We start from the raw sequence: 13,365 nt of genomic DNA, 5'->3' as shown, positions 1-13,365 counted from the left end.
CTCTCACTGCTGCGGCCTCTCCCGTTGCGGAGCACAGGCTCCGGACGCGCAGGCTCAGCGGCCATGGCTCACGGGCCCAGCTGCTCCGCGGCATGCGGGATCTTCCCGGACCGGGGCACGAACCCGCGTCCCCTGCATCGGCAGGCGGACTCTCAACCACTGCGCCACCAGGGAAGCCCCAGTCTCCCATTTTAACCAGAGGTCCACGAGGGCCACCGCTAATGGATCGGTAGCAGTTGTTTGGAGCGCTGGGTCGAGGAAGATCTGGAGGGAGCCCTTCCTGGATTGACTGGTAATGTCTGCCATGGGTGCAGCAGGGGAGGGTAGTGTGCATTGCCTACATGTTTACCATCCCGTTGTTTAGGTGATGAGGAGTCCTTGAAGGTTGTTGAACGGGGCATGGCCAGAGCTGTGCTTGGTTACATGCATTAGCCATCCAGACTGACAGCTGCAATACAGGCCGAGAGAGAGACCTCAGCCTCCTTAGGGCCTCAGTGGAGAGGCTGGCGTTAGAGTCTGATGTGCGAGGCAGGATGCCAGGCTCCTTTTCTCAGGAAGGGCTTAAACCATCTCACTTCCCTTTTCCTTCTCCCTCTTCTCCCTTCCAGCCCTGAGCGTGGGAGTTGGAACCACAGCAGCCAACTAGCACGGGCACCATCCGGCCAGCGGTGGCGACTCCCACCTCCTGCGTGTGTCCAGGGAGGTGCCTGGCCTTTCCTTAGGAGAGCCTCCGCCCTCTGTCGCCCACTCCTTCCCCCACCCCCCGAGCCTGTCCAGGAACAGGAAGTACGCCCTTGGCTCAGCTACCTGAGGGTTCAATTTAAGGCGACCCCTGACCAGGGAGGCCTGGCTGGCAGGAGGCGTATGGGGACACCACCCTGGTCGTGGCAGATAGCATACTGGGGTGACAGTATTCTGTATTCTTCTAGCCACCATTCCAGATGAGAGCCATCCCAGGCCCCCATTTCACAGATGGGGAGACTGAGGCATGGAGTAAGCAAGGGTCTGGCTCTGAGACCCCCAGCCTGGGCAAGCCTCGCTCCTGTAGTCCTTCTTGTGATGCACACGCCGAGGTAGATCGAGGCAGTCGGCGGCAGGTCACCCCAGGCACTGTTCATAGCCTGACTTGTACTAGCGTGTTTCATCCTTGCCACACCCCTGCAGGGAGGTATAGCTGACAGCCTCGTTCCGTACAGGGGAAGGTGAGGCACAGAGAGGTGAAAGCATGTGCCGGGCAGCCCAGTCCGCAGTGACAGAAGCAGGATCAGTGCCAGCCAGCCCCGCTCTGGGAGTGTGCTCGGAACCGTCACCCCGCACCATCCTGCCTTGCCGGGTGGCTGGGGTCCCCCGTGCGGCCCCGTGCTCCCCCTGCTTCTGGGGGAGAAGGCTCTGGGTAGCCTAAGAAGGGCCCTGCGCCCCCGAGGAAGGGCAGCTAGTGGGGGCAGGGAGAGAGCAGTCTCAGCTGTGCATTCAGTGTCGAGCCGGCACTGGGGCTTCTTGGGGCTTCTAGAGCCCAGGCTTCCCTTCCAGGAGATGGGCAGGGCTGTCCTGCCTAGAGATCAGAGCTGGCAGGTGGAAAGGAGGACCAGAGGATCCTTCTCCTACCTGGCTCGCGACCCTCGTCCTCTCCTTCCTCCTGAGTCTGGGGAGGCTGGAGGTGGGGGTGGGGGAGGAGAGAAGGTGGAGACGGTGGTGCTGGGCAGCGTGATTGGGCGGGTTCCACGCCGGGCCGCTGTGCTCCGTCCACAGGCTGCGCACACAGCCCGTGCCGTGCGGACCTGATAGGAGCTTGCGTTCCGAGTGGGAGAATCAGAGCAGGTCCCGCCTGCTCTGTGTGGGAGGGGGTGGGCTGCCAGTGAGCCCTCCCAGCGTGTCAGGAGAGCGAGGCAGGCAGCCCTCTGCCTCTGGGCCCTCTGCCCAGCTGGAGAGCTGTGTCCCGAGGGAGTCTCGGCTCCTGTGGGCCCTGTTTCTCCACCTGAAAAGTCAGTACTTTGTTCCGGAGGGCCTGCGAGGGGCTTGTGTCTGAGGACCCTGATGAGTGGGGTCGGCTGGGGGTGGGAGGGTGGGCACGTGGGCGGCCAGGGCACCTTGGCTGTCGTCCAGTCCCTCTCCTCCTGCGTGGGGAAGGTAGAGGCGCCAGGGAAGGACAGACCTGGGATGTGGGAGAGGAAGGTCTCCTGCGTGCTAACCACGGGACTTGGGGTCCTCCCAGGCAGCCCCGGCGCCCTAGCCATCTGGAACCCTCCTCTCCTGCGCCCTGGCCTGTAGCTGGTGTGAGACTGACCACACAATTAGGAAGGGATGCTGCCAGGAGAGGACAGTGTCGCCACACACCCCCCTCGCCCCACCCCAAAGCCTGGCGGTTTTCTCGTCCGGCCCCAGGCCCTGGGCACGCAGGCTGAGGAGTGGGTCAGAGCCCACTTGGAGTGGGAGAAGGACTTTGATGTCCCAGCTCGGCCTCCTGTCCCCCTCCTGCCGATGGTACTGTTCTCTTTGGTGGGGATGGGTAGTAAGTGGCCGGCTCGTGGGCCGCCGGGACTCATCGGTTCCAGCTGGCGGTGGCATTGGGGGCAGGAGGGGTTGGGTGTCAGGCTGTGCTCCGCGGATGTGAGATGCAGGGGCTGAGAAGCTCCCAACTCCCCCAGGACATGTGAGACCAGCAGAGGCCACCTCTGTCCTTAGGCAGTGAGAGAGGGGACTCTTACACGCTGATGGCCGTGAACTCCAGTCTGCAGATTGAAAATGCCGGGCAGAGCTGGGCCGAGGCCGGGCAGGGAGGACAGTACCCCAGACCTTCCTCCGTCGAAGGGCCCTGACATTTCTCCCAGGCACATACCAGCCCATAACAATGAAGCTGAGCCCCCTGGCCCCCAGGCCCGGCTGTCCCGGCTCATCTGTCAGCCACCCGATCCGCTGCACCTGTTCCAGGCCCAGCCTGGGAGCTGCCACCGCACCGTAGCTATGAATAGGGTGGAGGGCCGGGGGCCGCGGGGGCACTCTCAGGGTAACGTCGGGGGCAGCTTTGCTCTCAGGCTGAGAAGGCAGAGACGCTGAGCGTGTGCGGGGAGGTTCTCAGATTGGGGGGGGTACGCGGTGGGGCTGCAGGAGGTGCTGGGTCGTAATTAGGATGGCACTGAGGATGGTGAGGTGCTGCGGGGTGTGCGTTTCTCGCTGGCCGGGGTTCCCCGGGACCAAGCAGTGGGACCACAGGGTCGGTTCTGGGGCAGACATTGGACCGCCAACGTCTGAGACAGATGAGGCGTCTGAGACTTTCATCTCCGCCCCATCTCCTTCTCTCTCTCTCTCTCTCTCAAGCACCAGCTCACCTGTTCTACCTGCTCCCCCAAAAGTCACACACTCCATGAGAGCAGAGACAACACTGCAGCCTCTTTGGGCGCCCCCTGTCCCGGCCATGCTGGGCCAGGCAGGATAAACGGGCAACGGAGCGACTGGAAGGACCAGGCGAGTGGGAGGCGATGCCAGGAGCCCCTGGAGTGTCTTTGAGCCGGGGCGGGGCTCCGAGGACTGGCAGGGGTGCAGGGGGTGGAGGCCCCCCTTGTGAGCACAGGACCGCTCCGCACGCAGAGCCGCCGACAGGGGAGAGTTCCAACAGCCCCGTGTCACCCTGTGGAAGGCACACCGTGTGCCAGGCCCGAGCCCTGGGAGAGCTTGGTTCCCGCCTCGAGCGTGCTTACCATGTGGAAGGGGCAAGGCCAGGCCCTGCCAGCACAGGGTGGTGACGGGCACGTCCCATCCCCGCGGGGCGCTGGGGAGAGCCTGGAGGGGCCATGCCAGCCCTGCCGGAGCCCGGGGCACAGTGCACGGATTCACATTTCCTCATTAACAGTTAGGTGACTGTTTTCATGTCTATTAGGAGAAACAGAATCCCTGATGTCACGGGTATGACTGCTTAGAATAAGAATGAGTTGATTTGAAAGAAACCGTTAGGGGCGGAGTGGGGCGTGTGGAGAGTGGGACGTGAATAGCATCAATCAGGGGGAGGACGGCGGTGGCTGCATCCGGGAGACATCAGTTCACGTCCTGGCCTCGCCCCCTCGTCCGGGCGCCTGCCCTCCCCAGGAGCCGGGCTCCCTGCCAGCTCTTTTCCAGGCACGGTCCACGTTCCTGCCCTGCGCTCATGTGTCTCAAGCACACACGAACTGTCCCCCAGGCCTTTTTGAGGACGTCCGACGAACCCGGTCTCCGAGGAGAAGCGTGTGACTCAGTAGAGAGAACAGGAGACAGAGAGCTGGTGCTGTCCCCGGGGCCAGGTTTAACTGCACAGCCCGTCACAGCAGCAATTAATTCCCAGCCCACCGCAGGCCTGGCCCACCTCCGCAGGCCCCTGGGCGTCCCTGCCCCGCCCCACGCCCACCACAGATGCGGGAGACTGCTGCTCATTTTGGAGTTTGGTTTTTCTCCTTTTCTTTCTTTTGGCCACGCCGTGCAGCTTGCGGGATCTTTGTTCCCCAACCAGGGATTGAACCCAGGCCCCCAGCAGTGCCAGTCAGAGTCCTAACCCCTGGGTGGCCAGGGACGTCCCTGTAATTCATTTTCTTCTTTCTTCCTAACGGCCCCATGAAAGCCCTTGCTGGGCACACTGAAATGTATGCCATCTAGGTCAACACGGAAGCAGCCTTTATTTTCATCATAAAGGTAACACATCCTCGGGGCTTCTCTGGTGGCGCAGTGGTTGAGAGTCCACCTGCCGATGCAGGGGACGCGGGTTTGTGCCCCAGTCTGGGAAGATCCCACATGCCGCGGAGCGGCTGGGCCCGTGAGCCATGGCCGCTGGGCCTGCGCATCTGGAGCCTGTGCTCCGCAACGGGAGAGGCCACAACAGTGAGAGGCCCACATACAGCAAAAAAACAAAAAAAAGTAACACATCCTCGTTCTGCTTTATGACCTGCTTTTTTCTTTCTTTCTGCTCAACATTATGTTGTAGTCAGTTCACAATAGTAAATACAGGTCCCTGTCGACACGGTGTGTGGCTCTGTAATATTTCTGCTGTGCCCAAGACAGTTGCCCCCCTGCTAGTCTAGAGGGTCTTCTTGCTCTTGGAAAACTTCTTTCCCCAAAGGAGAGAAAAGTAACGACTTTGATGGCCAGGGGCAGAGCAGCCCGGGGCCTGGCTCTGAATCCTGCTGGAAACTTCCCAGGGTTCTGGGGCTCCCTGTAACTTTGTGCAGAAGAGTCCTTGGGGTCAGAATCCTTACCGCGGTCAGGAGCTCCCCTGCGTTTGTGGGGCTGCACTCTGGGTCCCGCTGGGCAGTGATCTGGGACGAGTTGCGTGGATGGGAGGAGAGGCTTCCCCCTAAGAGTAAGCCATTTGTGATGTTTGCACACTGCTTCTGAGTCTGAAGCCGCTCTGTTAGCACCTCAAACGGGGTGATTGGCTGTGGAGCCCAGGTTCCGGAGTGGGGACCCCTCTGGTTGGGGGCTTCGCCGAGGCACCGAGCAGCCTCACCCAGCGTCTCTCGGCTGGGCGGGAGAAGCAGCGGAGCCGGAGCCTGAGGACCCAGGACCCGTGACTCATCCGCTCTGTGGCCTTGGGCAAGGCCCGCGGTCGGGGAGCCTGAGATCAGACTGAGGCCCCCGTCCTGCCTTGTCCCCCTCGCAGGGAGTGGGTGTGAAGTCATGAGTCTTATTACCCACCTTTCCTTGGGGGGGCAACTTCAAATCACCCCAACACACAGCAGGAGGCGTCCTGGACCCTGCCTTCAGGTGCGAAGCTGATCAGAGGCCCGGGGGCTCCCACGCCAGGCTGGGGAGGGGTTCCCTTTGGCAAACGGGCTCGATGAGAGGGTGCTAACCAGACTTCTGTCGGGCACAGAGCTCTCAGAGCAACTGCAGAGGAGCCCAGGGGAAGGAGGCCGGTGTTGGGGAGATTGATCCGGAGGCAGAACAGAGATGCAGAAGGTCAAGGGTGGCTGGGCTCGCGGTACCCCAGAGATGGCGGGAGGCCAGGCCCCCAGAGCCACCGCTGAAGGGACACTGGCAGGGCCCTAATGTTCTAAAGACCGATTTGGGGCCCCGCCTGCTGGGCTGTTGGTACCCAGTGGGCAGCAGGGCCGGGAGCTGATGCAGGCCCAGGTTCTTGCCATTGTTTGGGGCACACGGCCTGACTTTGCACCAGGCCTGCGTGTGGATGGACGAGGGAGCTTTCCGAGGTCCTGCGTCCACGTTTTTTTCTGAGCCCCCTGATGGCGTCCTGGCCCTGGGGCCTGGGCTGTGGCCCCAGAGGCCTCCTCAGTGCCGCCCCCAACAGGGCCCCTGTGAGTTACCGCCCCTCCTTGGTCTCCCCTTGTCTCCCTCCAGGCAGACCTCAACACCAACATCGAGGACGAAGGCAGCTCCTTCTACGGGGTGTCCAGCCAGTACGAGAGTCCTGAGAACATGACCATCACCTGCTCCACCAAGGTCTGCTCCTTTGGCAAGCAGGTGGTGGAGAAACTGGAGGTGAGCACGCGCCGCTGCTCGCCCGCCTGGGCGCCAGACCGTCGCGCCCCTGCGGCCCGGGCTTCTCACCTCTGTGCCCAGATATGTCTGAATGATGCAGTCTGACCCTCGCCGTGCCTCTTCATTGACAACCCACCTCCCGTCCAACACAAGCAGAGCACCTGCCCCCCCTCCCCATCCTGGTGGGCCTCACCTGTTGCCCGTCAGGTCACAGGGAGCCGTTCCAGCGCCCCAGAGCTGAGCTCCCCTACAGCTCTTAACCCACGACCTCTCGGGTGGTTGCGGGCAGCAGCGGTCTCTGAGAAGCTCTTTGAGTTAGTTATTTCTAGCGAAATTTTAATTTTGAGGTCGCTGTGGCTCCACGTGCAGTGGTAATCCCTTCCCTAGTTGCCCCGATGGCAGCATCTTACATACCTAGAGTGGACCATTAGTAACCTGGCTGTTGACACCGACGTAGCCCACCAACCCGAGTCAGATTCCGTCCGTTTACACGCACTCACTTGTGTGCATGCCTGTGTGTGTGCGCCCAGATGTGTAGCTACCCATACGTGACGGTTCCGTGGCCACAAGGTCCCTGTGGCCCGTCCCCCATGTGCGGCCGGGATTGAGCTGTCATTCCGTCTTCGTCTCCACGTCTTGAAGCTCCTTCCTCCAATACCCGGCGTGTGGGTCACAGGGGGTGGGGGGTGCTCTGTCTCGAGGGCTCCCTGGGCTCTGCCCGTCCTTCCCACTTAAGGCCGGGCGGGTGGTAGAGCTTCCTCACGGGGCCGGCCAGGTTGGCCTTGGGCGGCGGCCTCCTAAGCCCCACTGTCCCCGGGCCCCGCAGACTGAGTACGCGCGCTACGAGAACGGCCACTACTCCTACCGCATCCACCGCTCGCCGCTCTGCGAGTACATGATCAACTTCATTCATAAGCTGAAGCACCTGCCCGAGAAGTACATGATGAACAGCGTGCTGGAGAACTTCACCATCCTGCAGGTGTGCGCGCAGGGGTGTGCGCGGGGGTGTGTGCGCAGGGGTGTGTGCAGGGGTGCGCACAGGGGTGGGCGCAGGGGTGTGTGCAGGTGTGCGCGCGCAGGGGTGTGCGCGGGGGTGTGCGCAGGGGTGGGGGTGAGAGCGGGCGGTGGGCAGGGAAGGTGGCATGCTGTCTCCTGGGCCCGACCCCCTCCTCCCCTCACCCCTGCAGGTGGTCACCAACAGAGACACGCAGGAGACGCTGCTGTGCGTCGCGTACGTCTTCGAGGTGTCGGCCAGCGAGCACGGGGCTCAGCACCACATCTACCGGCTGGTGAAGGAATAAGAGACCGGGGAGCAGGGAGGGGGGCAAGACATCGTGTGCGCAGGGACGCGGGGTGGGGACCCGCGGGGGCAGCCCCCCCGAGCGCCAGGAGAGTTGAGGTCATGACTCTTCTACCAGGAACGTGACCCCGCAGTGCCTAAGCCCAATAAACGCAAGACCTGGGCACCTTCGGAGGCCCCGTCTGGCTGTGTGAGCCCCGGGAGGGGCTGAGGGAGCAGGCGGCTGGCTGGGAAACGGGCCGGAAGCAGCCCCGGGGTGCCGTCCTGAAGCCAAGGCCCCAGTGGACTCGGCCAGGACCGTCCAGACGCTGAAGCTCAAGACGGGTCAGCCCCTGCGCTGCACTGGAGCCGCTGCCGGCCACGCTGGGAGGCCTGAGGGGGGCGTGGGTCCGCGGCCAGCTGGGAGTGACGGATGCATCCGCCCTGGCCACCTCTGCTGCTGCTGCCCCAGGACAGCCGGCAGGGAGGCGCGGCCCAGTCCCGGGGGGGTGGGTTTCAGGTGTGGAGGTGACTGAACTCTCGGGAGGTTGGAAGTGGACGCAGTCAGAGCTCTTTAGGTAGTTTTCATCCGTCTCCAGGCAGGGGCTCCGTGGCCACGCTGGCTGCCCGGGGTGGGGTGGGTCCCAGGTCAGGGGAGCCCGAGACAGCGAGTGTGGGAGTGCAGTGGTGCAGCCAGCTTTTGAGTGTGGGCGGTGAGGCCGGAGTCACGCGGCCTCCTCTGTGGTGGGAAGGCCAAGACAGTTGGTCAGAGGTCTGCGGTGGACCAGTGGTTTGAGACCACGCAGTCTGCATGGTCTGTGAGTCTCAGCGCAAACCCCTCCCAGCCAAGAAGCCTGCCGGGTGCCGCCTTGGAGCAGCCCAGGCCGTCCACGCCCTCCCTAAGTCCACTCCCTACCCAAAGGTCAGGTTCTGTGCGCCGCTCCCGCTGCGCCCGGAGGGGACCCGCGGAGGGATTTCCCTGGTCTGTTTCTCCTGGGAACTGGCCTCAGTCCTCGTGTTCCCTGCTGCCCGAGCTGTCTCAGCGTGAGTGTCCTTCCTCCCTGTAAAGGGGGATGGGCGCAGTGAGGAGGAAAGATCACGTCGGTAAAGGGCCTGATGCAAGATGCACCAGATACAGTAAACATTATCATCATCCCCTTATCCCTGCCCTCGGGGCTCTCGGGGCCCGGCTCTTTGCTGCCATCTAGCGGCCATTTGGCATCACCTTCTCTAGTGGGGAACCGCAATTCCAGGAGCCTGGGGCCGAAGGGGAACAAGATTCAACCTGCAGGTGGTGTGTGTGCCCAGCACTCAGGGAGATGTATGGGGATAAGAAGCGAGTAAGACGACGTTGAGGAGGTGTTACGGAGCAGTTAGGAGCAAGGGCTCTGGAGTCAGGCTGCTAGGATTGGAATCCTGGTGCTCAGCTAGACTAGCTGTGTGGCCTTGGGGCACGCTACCTAATTTCACTGTGCCTCAGTTTCCCCGTCTGTAAAATGGGTATAACAACAGTACCTACCTCGTGTATGCAGAGCGCCTAGCACGGTGCCGAGCACACAGCGTGTTCGATACACACGCGTTATTATTCATAGCATCTGACTCCTTGCAAGCTGGGAAGTCAACCTGGAAAACTCTTAAGTGGGGTGAGCGGTCCTCAGAGCAGCTGGAGTTCAGAGGTGGGAGGGGGCAGGGTGTGGAAGGTTCGGGGATGAGTGGGAAATTGAGAGGGGCTGCCCCTTGAAAGAGGGGCAACGTCTAGGTAAGCAGCCTGTGGACGGCTGCTAGGCTCCATGCCAAGTTGTGTGACCCTCGTGCGTGCGGGGACCCAGCTCCCCCTTGTGGATGATGTGACGTGGAGGGGGCCTTGGGGTCCCTGAGAAGCACTCACACGTCCTCCTCTGTTTAGTGTCTGCTAGGCTCTCCCGCCCTCCCCCCTCCCAGCCCCTGTTTCCGGGGCTGTCAGAATAAGGGGAGCTCGTGACGCCTGCCCTCCCAGCACGACTGAACCTTCCAGCAAGGGCTTGAGAAGCGTGTGTGAGCAGCCTCTGGGCCCTGGGACGGATGCACACACTAGGTCCCTTGTTTTGTATCGTGGGTGAGGGCTGCCAGTGCAGCTGTCGGGTCCACGTGTTGGCTGTGAGTCTTCCCTTCTCTTTAGGAACTGACCTCAGTAGCCTAAGGGACACTAACCTACTTAGAGCTGGAAAGTCCAAACCGGTCACAGCCACGGAGAACACAGGTGCAGGCGCCTCTCCCCGCGGTGTCGTGCAGACCGCGGCCCTCGGGGCCCGCAAATGGGAGACCCGACCCGGCCCCGCCTCTCCTGCAGCCTCATCTGACACCCCCCTGCGCCCCTCCCGCCTTTCGGCTCTGGCCCTGGAGAACTGTCACTCATTCTTCAAGAGCCAGCGTGGAGCCACGTCTTCTCCCGCAGAAGGGCCTGTTGCTCCTGTCCTGGCGTGGAGAAAGCGTTCCATTCACAACCCGTCAGAGCACCTGCCACGCGTCCCTGGACAGAGGGCCTGTGTCACCTCTTCCACCCTCACCCGGGGGCGCTGTGCTCTCCCCGTTTTAAAGATGAGGAAGGTGGGGTCTGGAGAGGCCGGCTGACTCGCCTGAGGCTGAATGCGTTTATCCACTCGCTTAACACACGTTTATTTAACTTCTGCTTCGTGCCAGGCGCGGGACGTACTGATGGCCGGGACAGACGGGGTCCCTGGGAGCTTGCGTTTTACTGAGGAGGGAAGACAAAGTGAGCGGGTGAAGGACGTGCAGACTGACGGGTGCTGGCAGGAGAGGGCGCCGAGGCCGCGGCCTGGGGGGCGGGCGTGACGCGTGTCCCGGGGACAGCAGGGAAGCCACAGCAGGAACCCAGAGATGCAGGCCCAGATCCCGCCCAGGCCCTGCCCCGCGCTCGGGAAGGGCTTCGGCTTTTTCCGCGTGTGATGGGAGGTCCTGGAAGTGTTTTAAGCAAGGGAGTAAGACTGTCGGGTCTGATTTCTGGGAAACAGCACTGGTGGCCGTGGACCACAGAGCAGTGCGCGTCCTGGTTTCCGAGTCAGCCTCGCCCCCTGGACTCAGCATCTGGCTGGGGAGACCGTAGCTGCCCTGCTCTGTCACTTTCTGTAACCTGAACCCACGTCTGGAACACAGCAGGTGCCTGATGAACGTTTGAAGGGTGCCCGTGTGCAAGGGTGTGACCCGTGCCTTTTGGGCCTGGGAGGGGTGATGGGTGGGTGTCCCCGAGCCTGCGGGATAGGACTCTGCTGACATCAGGAGTCAGCAGGCGGGGATGTGGAAACAGGATGGGTGCCTGACCCATGGGGTCCGATGGCCCAGCAGACAGTGCCCCAGTGACCACCAGTGACCTTCCATAGGGTGGGTGACCTTCTGCATGCGACAGGAGTTTGGGAGGCGCGTGTGACGCGGCCCCGCCCTTCTGGGACCGGAGCCAGGCTGAGGAGCGCGGGGCTGTGTGTACCAGCTTGGGGCCCCTGCTTCCTGGCCCGCCCACGGGGCTCGGAGGGCAGTGGGGTGGAGCAGGGCCCGGGTGTCCCTTGTTAGCAGGGGTGGCGACAGCAGGGAGCCCCACAGGGACCGGGCCACCAGTGCACACCTGGGCTGCACCTGCCTGGAGGAGGGACTCGAGCTGGAGCGGGGGCGGGCTTGATTTTCCCCCTCATCCCAGAGGTCACCGCGTTTGACCCCTTCTGACATTACTGCCCAAGGCAGGAAACGAGAAGGTAACTCCGGATAAGTTGTTCTTGAGAACGGAAGCCCCGGAGCCAGGCTGCTCCAGGACTGAGTTGGCTTCTTACAAGTCGTGTGACCTTGGGCGAGTGACTTACCCTCCGGGAACCTTTGTAACCTCGTGTGTGAAATGGGAATAAAGTGGGCTCACTGTGGGGAGGAAGAAGGTGACCGCACCTGTGAGGGGGCAGGTCCACACCTGTGAGGGGCGGGCCCACACCTGTGAGGTGAGAGGTCCACACCTGTGAGGGGCGGGCCCACACCTGTGAGGGGAGAGGTCCACACCTGTGAGGGGCGGGCCTACACCTGTGAGGGGAGGGGTCCACACCTGTGAGGGGGCGGGTCCACAGCTGGCCCGCGGAGTCGGGCGAAGAGGACCATCCCACCCCGGCCACGGACGCTCACGTGTTCACACAGCACTCACACGCTGAATACACACACACACACACTTAGGCGCGCACACACACTCCTACGCACTATATACACCTACACACACTCACCACATACCTACTCACTGTATACACACATACCTACACACACAGTGAATACACACACGCTTACACACATTCATACACTCATCACGCACACACATGCGTATACCACACCTACACACACACCACATAGACGTACACACACACTCACCACACAGATGTATACACACACACACACACACACACACACACGCTCATCGTTAGGCAAAAGCTCTGCTCCGATGCCCCTCGAAAGGCAGAGAGGAGGCCTCGGGGCTCCGGGTCGGGCAGACTTTCCTCCTCACTTTGGGGTCAGAAACAGGGGAGCAGGTGTTCTTCATTGAGAAAATAACTCTCGAAAGGGAGGGCCAAGCCACTCCGAATAAGAAACTGTCCCGAGTTTGGTTTCTGTGTTACTTCCTGAGACAGGACGGGTGTGGTGGGCACGCACCTTCGCGGAAGGCTGGAGCCCAGCGCGAGAAAACCGTGTCTCTGAGCTCATGGATGTCTGATTCAACTTTAAGTTTTTTGTATTCTGCTCTGTAAACCCCCTTTGTCTCCACATCTTCAGTAAAGTCTGCTCCACACACCAAGGCCTTTGTGCGAGTGATTTCTTTGTATGGAAATGAAGGAGCCCCAGGCGCTGTTGGTAGAGCACAAGGCAGCCGCTGCAGAGCCGTCCAGTCTGGACCAGGCCAGGGGGAGCAGCGTCTCAGAGCCGCCTACCAGCTGACGGCCCCTCCCGAGAGGACAGGAGAAGGGGCCGCGCGCGGGGTGACGTCCCAGCCCGTCCGAGCCCTTGGAAGGATGTGCCTTGGCTGCCATCCGAGCCAGTCAGTCGCCTCCCAGCTCTTGCGAGGCTCTGGGTTCTGTGAGCGCCGCAGTTTCAGACGCAGAGTGTTAGGTGCTTAATAAGCAACAACTGGACTCAACTCCCCGGATTTGAAGAGCCACGAAAGCAGGAGGTCCGGGCCGCGCCTGGCAGGGTGTCGTCCCTACTTTGGCCTCCTAGGAACTTGATTTTAGCCCTTGACCCGGGAGTGAGTGGGCCCACGGCACTGGCTAGCCAGAATCAGAACCGCGAGTGGCAGCGGACTGATGGGCCCAAACCCACTTTACCAGTTCGCCTGAGCACACCCAGGGCACGTGTGTCAGCACCTGCCCTCCTCCTGGGGGCCCTTCCTCTCCAGGAAGCCAGGGCACCCGCAGACGGTGGCTGGTGAGTCTGTGCAAGCGGGCACGTGAGTGACCTCGAAGGACCGAGTGCCAGCATTGGAGAGTGTGAGGCCCTGTCTGCACCTTGGGCGCCTGAATCCTCCCATCCGAGGATCGACGGGTCCTCTTCTCTGGGTGAGAGGTGGCCCCTCTTCCGTCACCACGAGTCCCAGCACGTGGTGCTGAGAAGCT

General features: G+C 62.1%; 1 protein-coding gene across 8 annotated transcripts in view; it reads left to right on the top strand.

The window, feature by feature from the left end:
• Nucleotides 1-12,551, top strand: part of TEAD4 (TEA domain transcription factor 4) — a 67,898-nt gene extending 55,347 nt beyond the window's left edge. For 5 of the 8 annotated variants that reach the window (XM_033867182.2, XM_073789147.1, XM_033867181.2 and 2 more), the window contains 4 exons: nucleotides 3,316-3,462; nucleotides 6,319-6,459; nucleotides 7,286-7,438; nucleotides 7,647-12,551. In XM_033867182.2, the coding sequence (XP_033723073.1) occupies nucleotides 3,316-3,462; nucleotides 6,319-6,459; nucleotides 7,286-7,438; nucleotides 7,647-7,760 (555 nt within the window). In that variant the 3' untranslated portion in view covers nucleotides 7,761-12,551. The remainder of the gene's footprint in view (nucleotides 1-3,315; nucleotides 3,463-6,318; nucleotides 6,460-7,285; nucleotides 7,439-7,646) is intronic. The other 3 variants (XM_033867184.2, XM_073789148.1, XM_033867183.2) reach the window with 1 other exon arrangement.
• Nucleotides 12,552-13,365: the final 814 nt, after the last annotated feature.

This window comes from Tursiops truncatus, chromosome 11 (assembly GCF_011762595.2).
Source record: "Tursiops truncatus isolate mTurTru1 chromosome 11, mTurTru1.mat.Y, whole genome shotgun sequence".
Classification (NCBI taxonomy): Eukaryota; Metazoa; Chordata; class Mammalia; order Artiodactyla; family Delphinidae; genus Tursiops; species Tursiops truncatus.
This window is presented reverse-complemented; position numbering and strand designations above follow the sequence as displayed.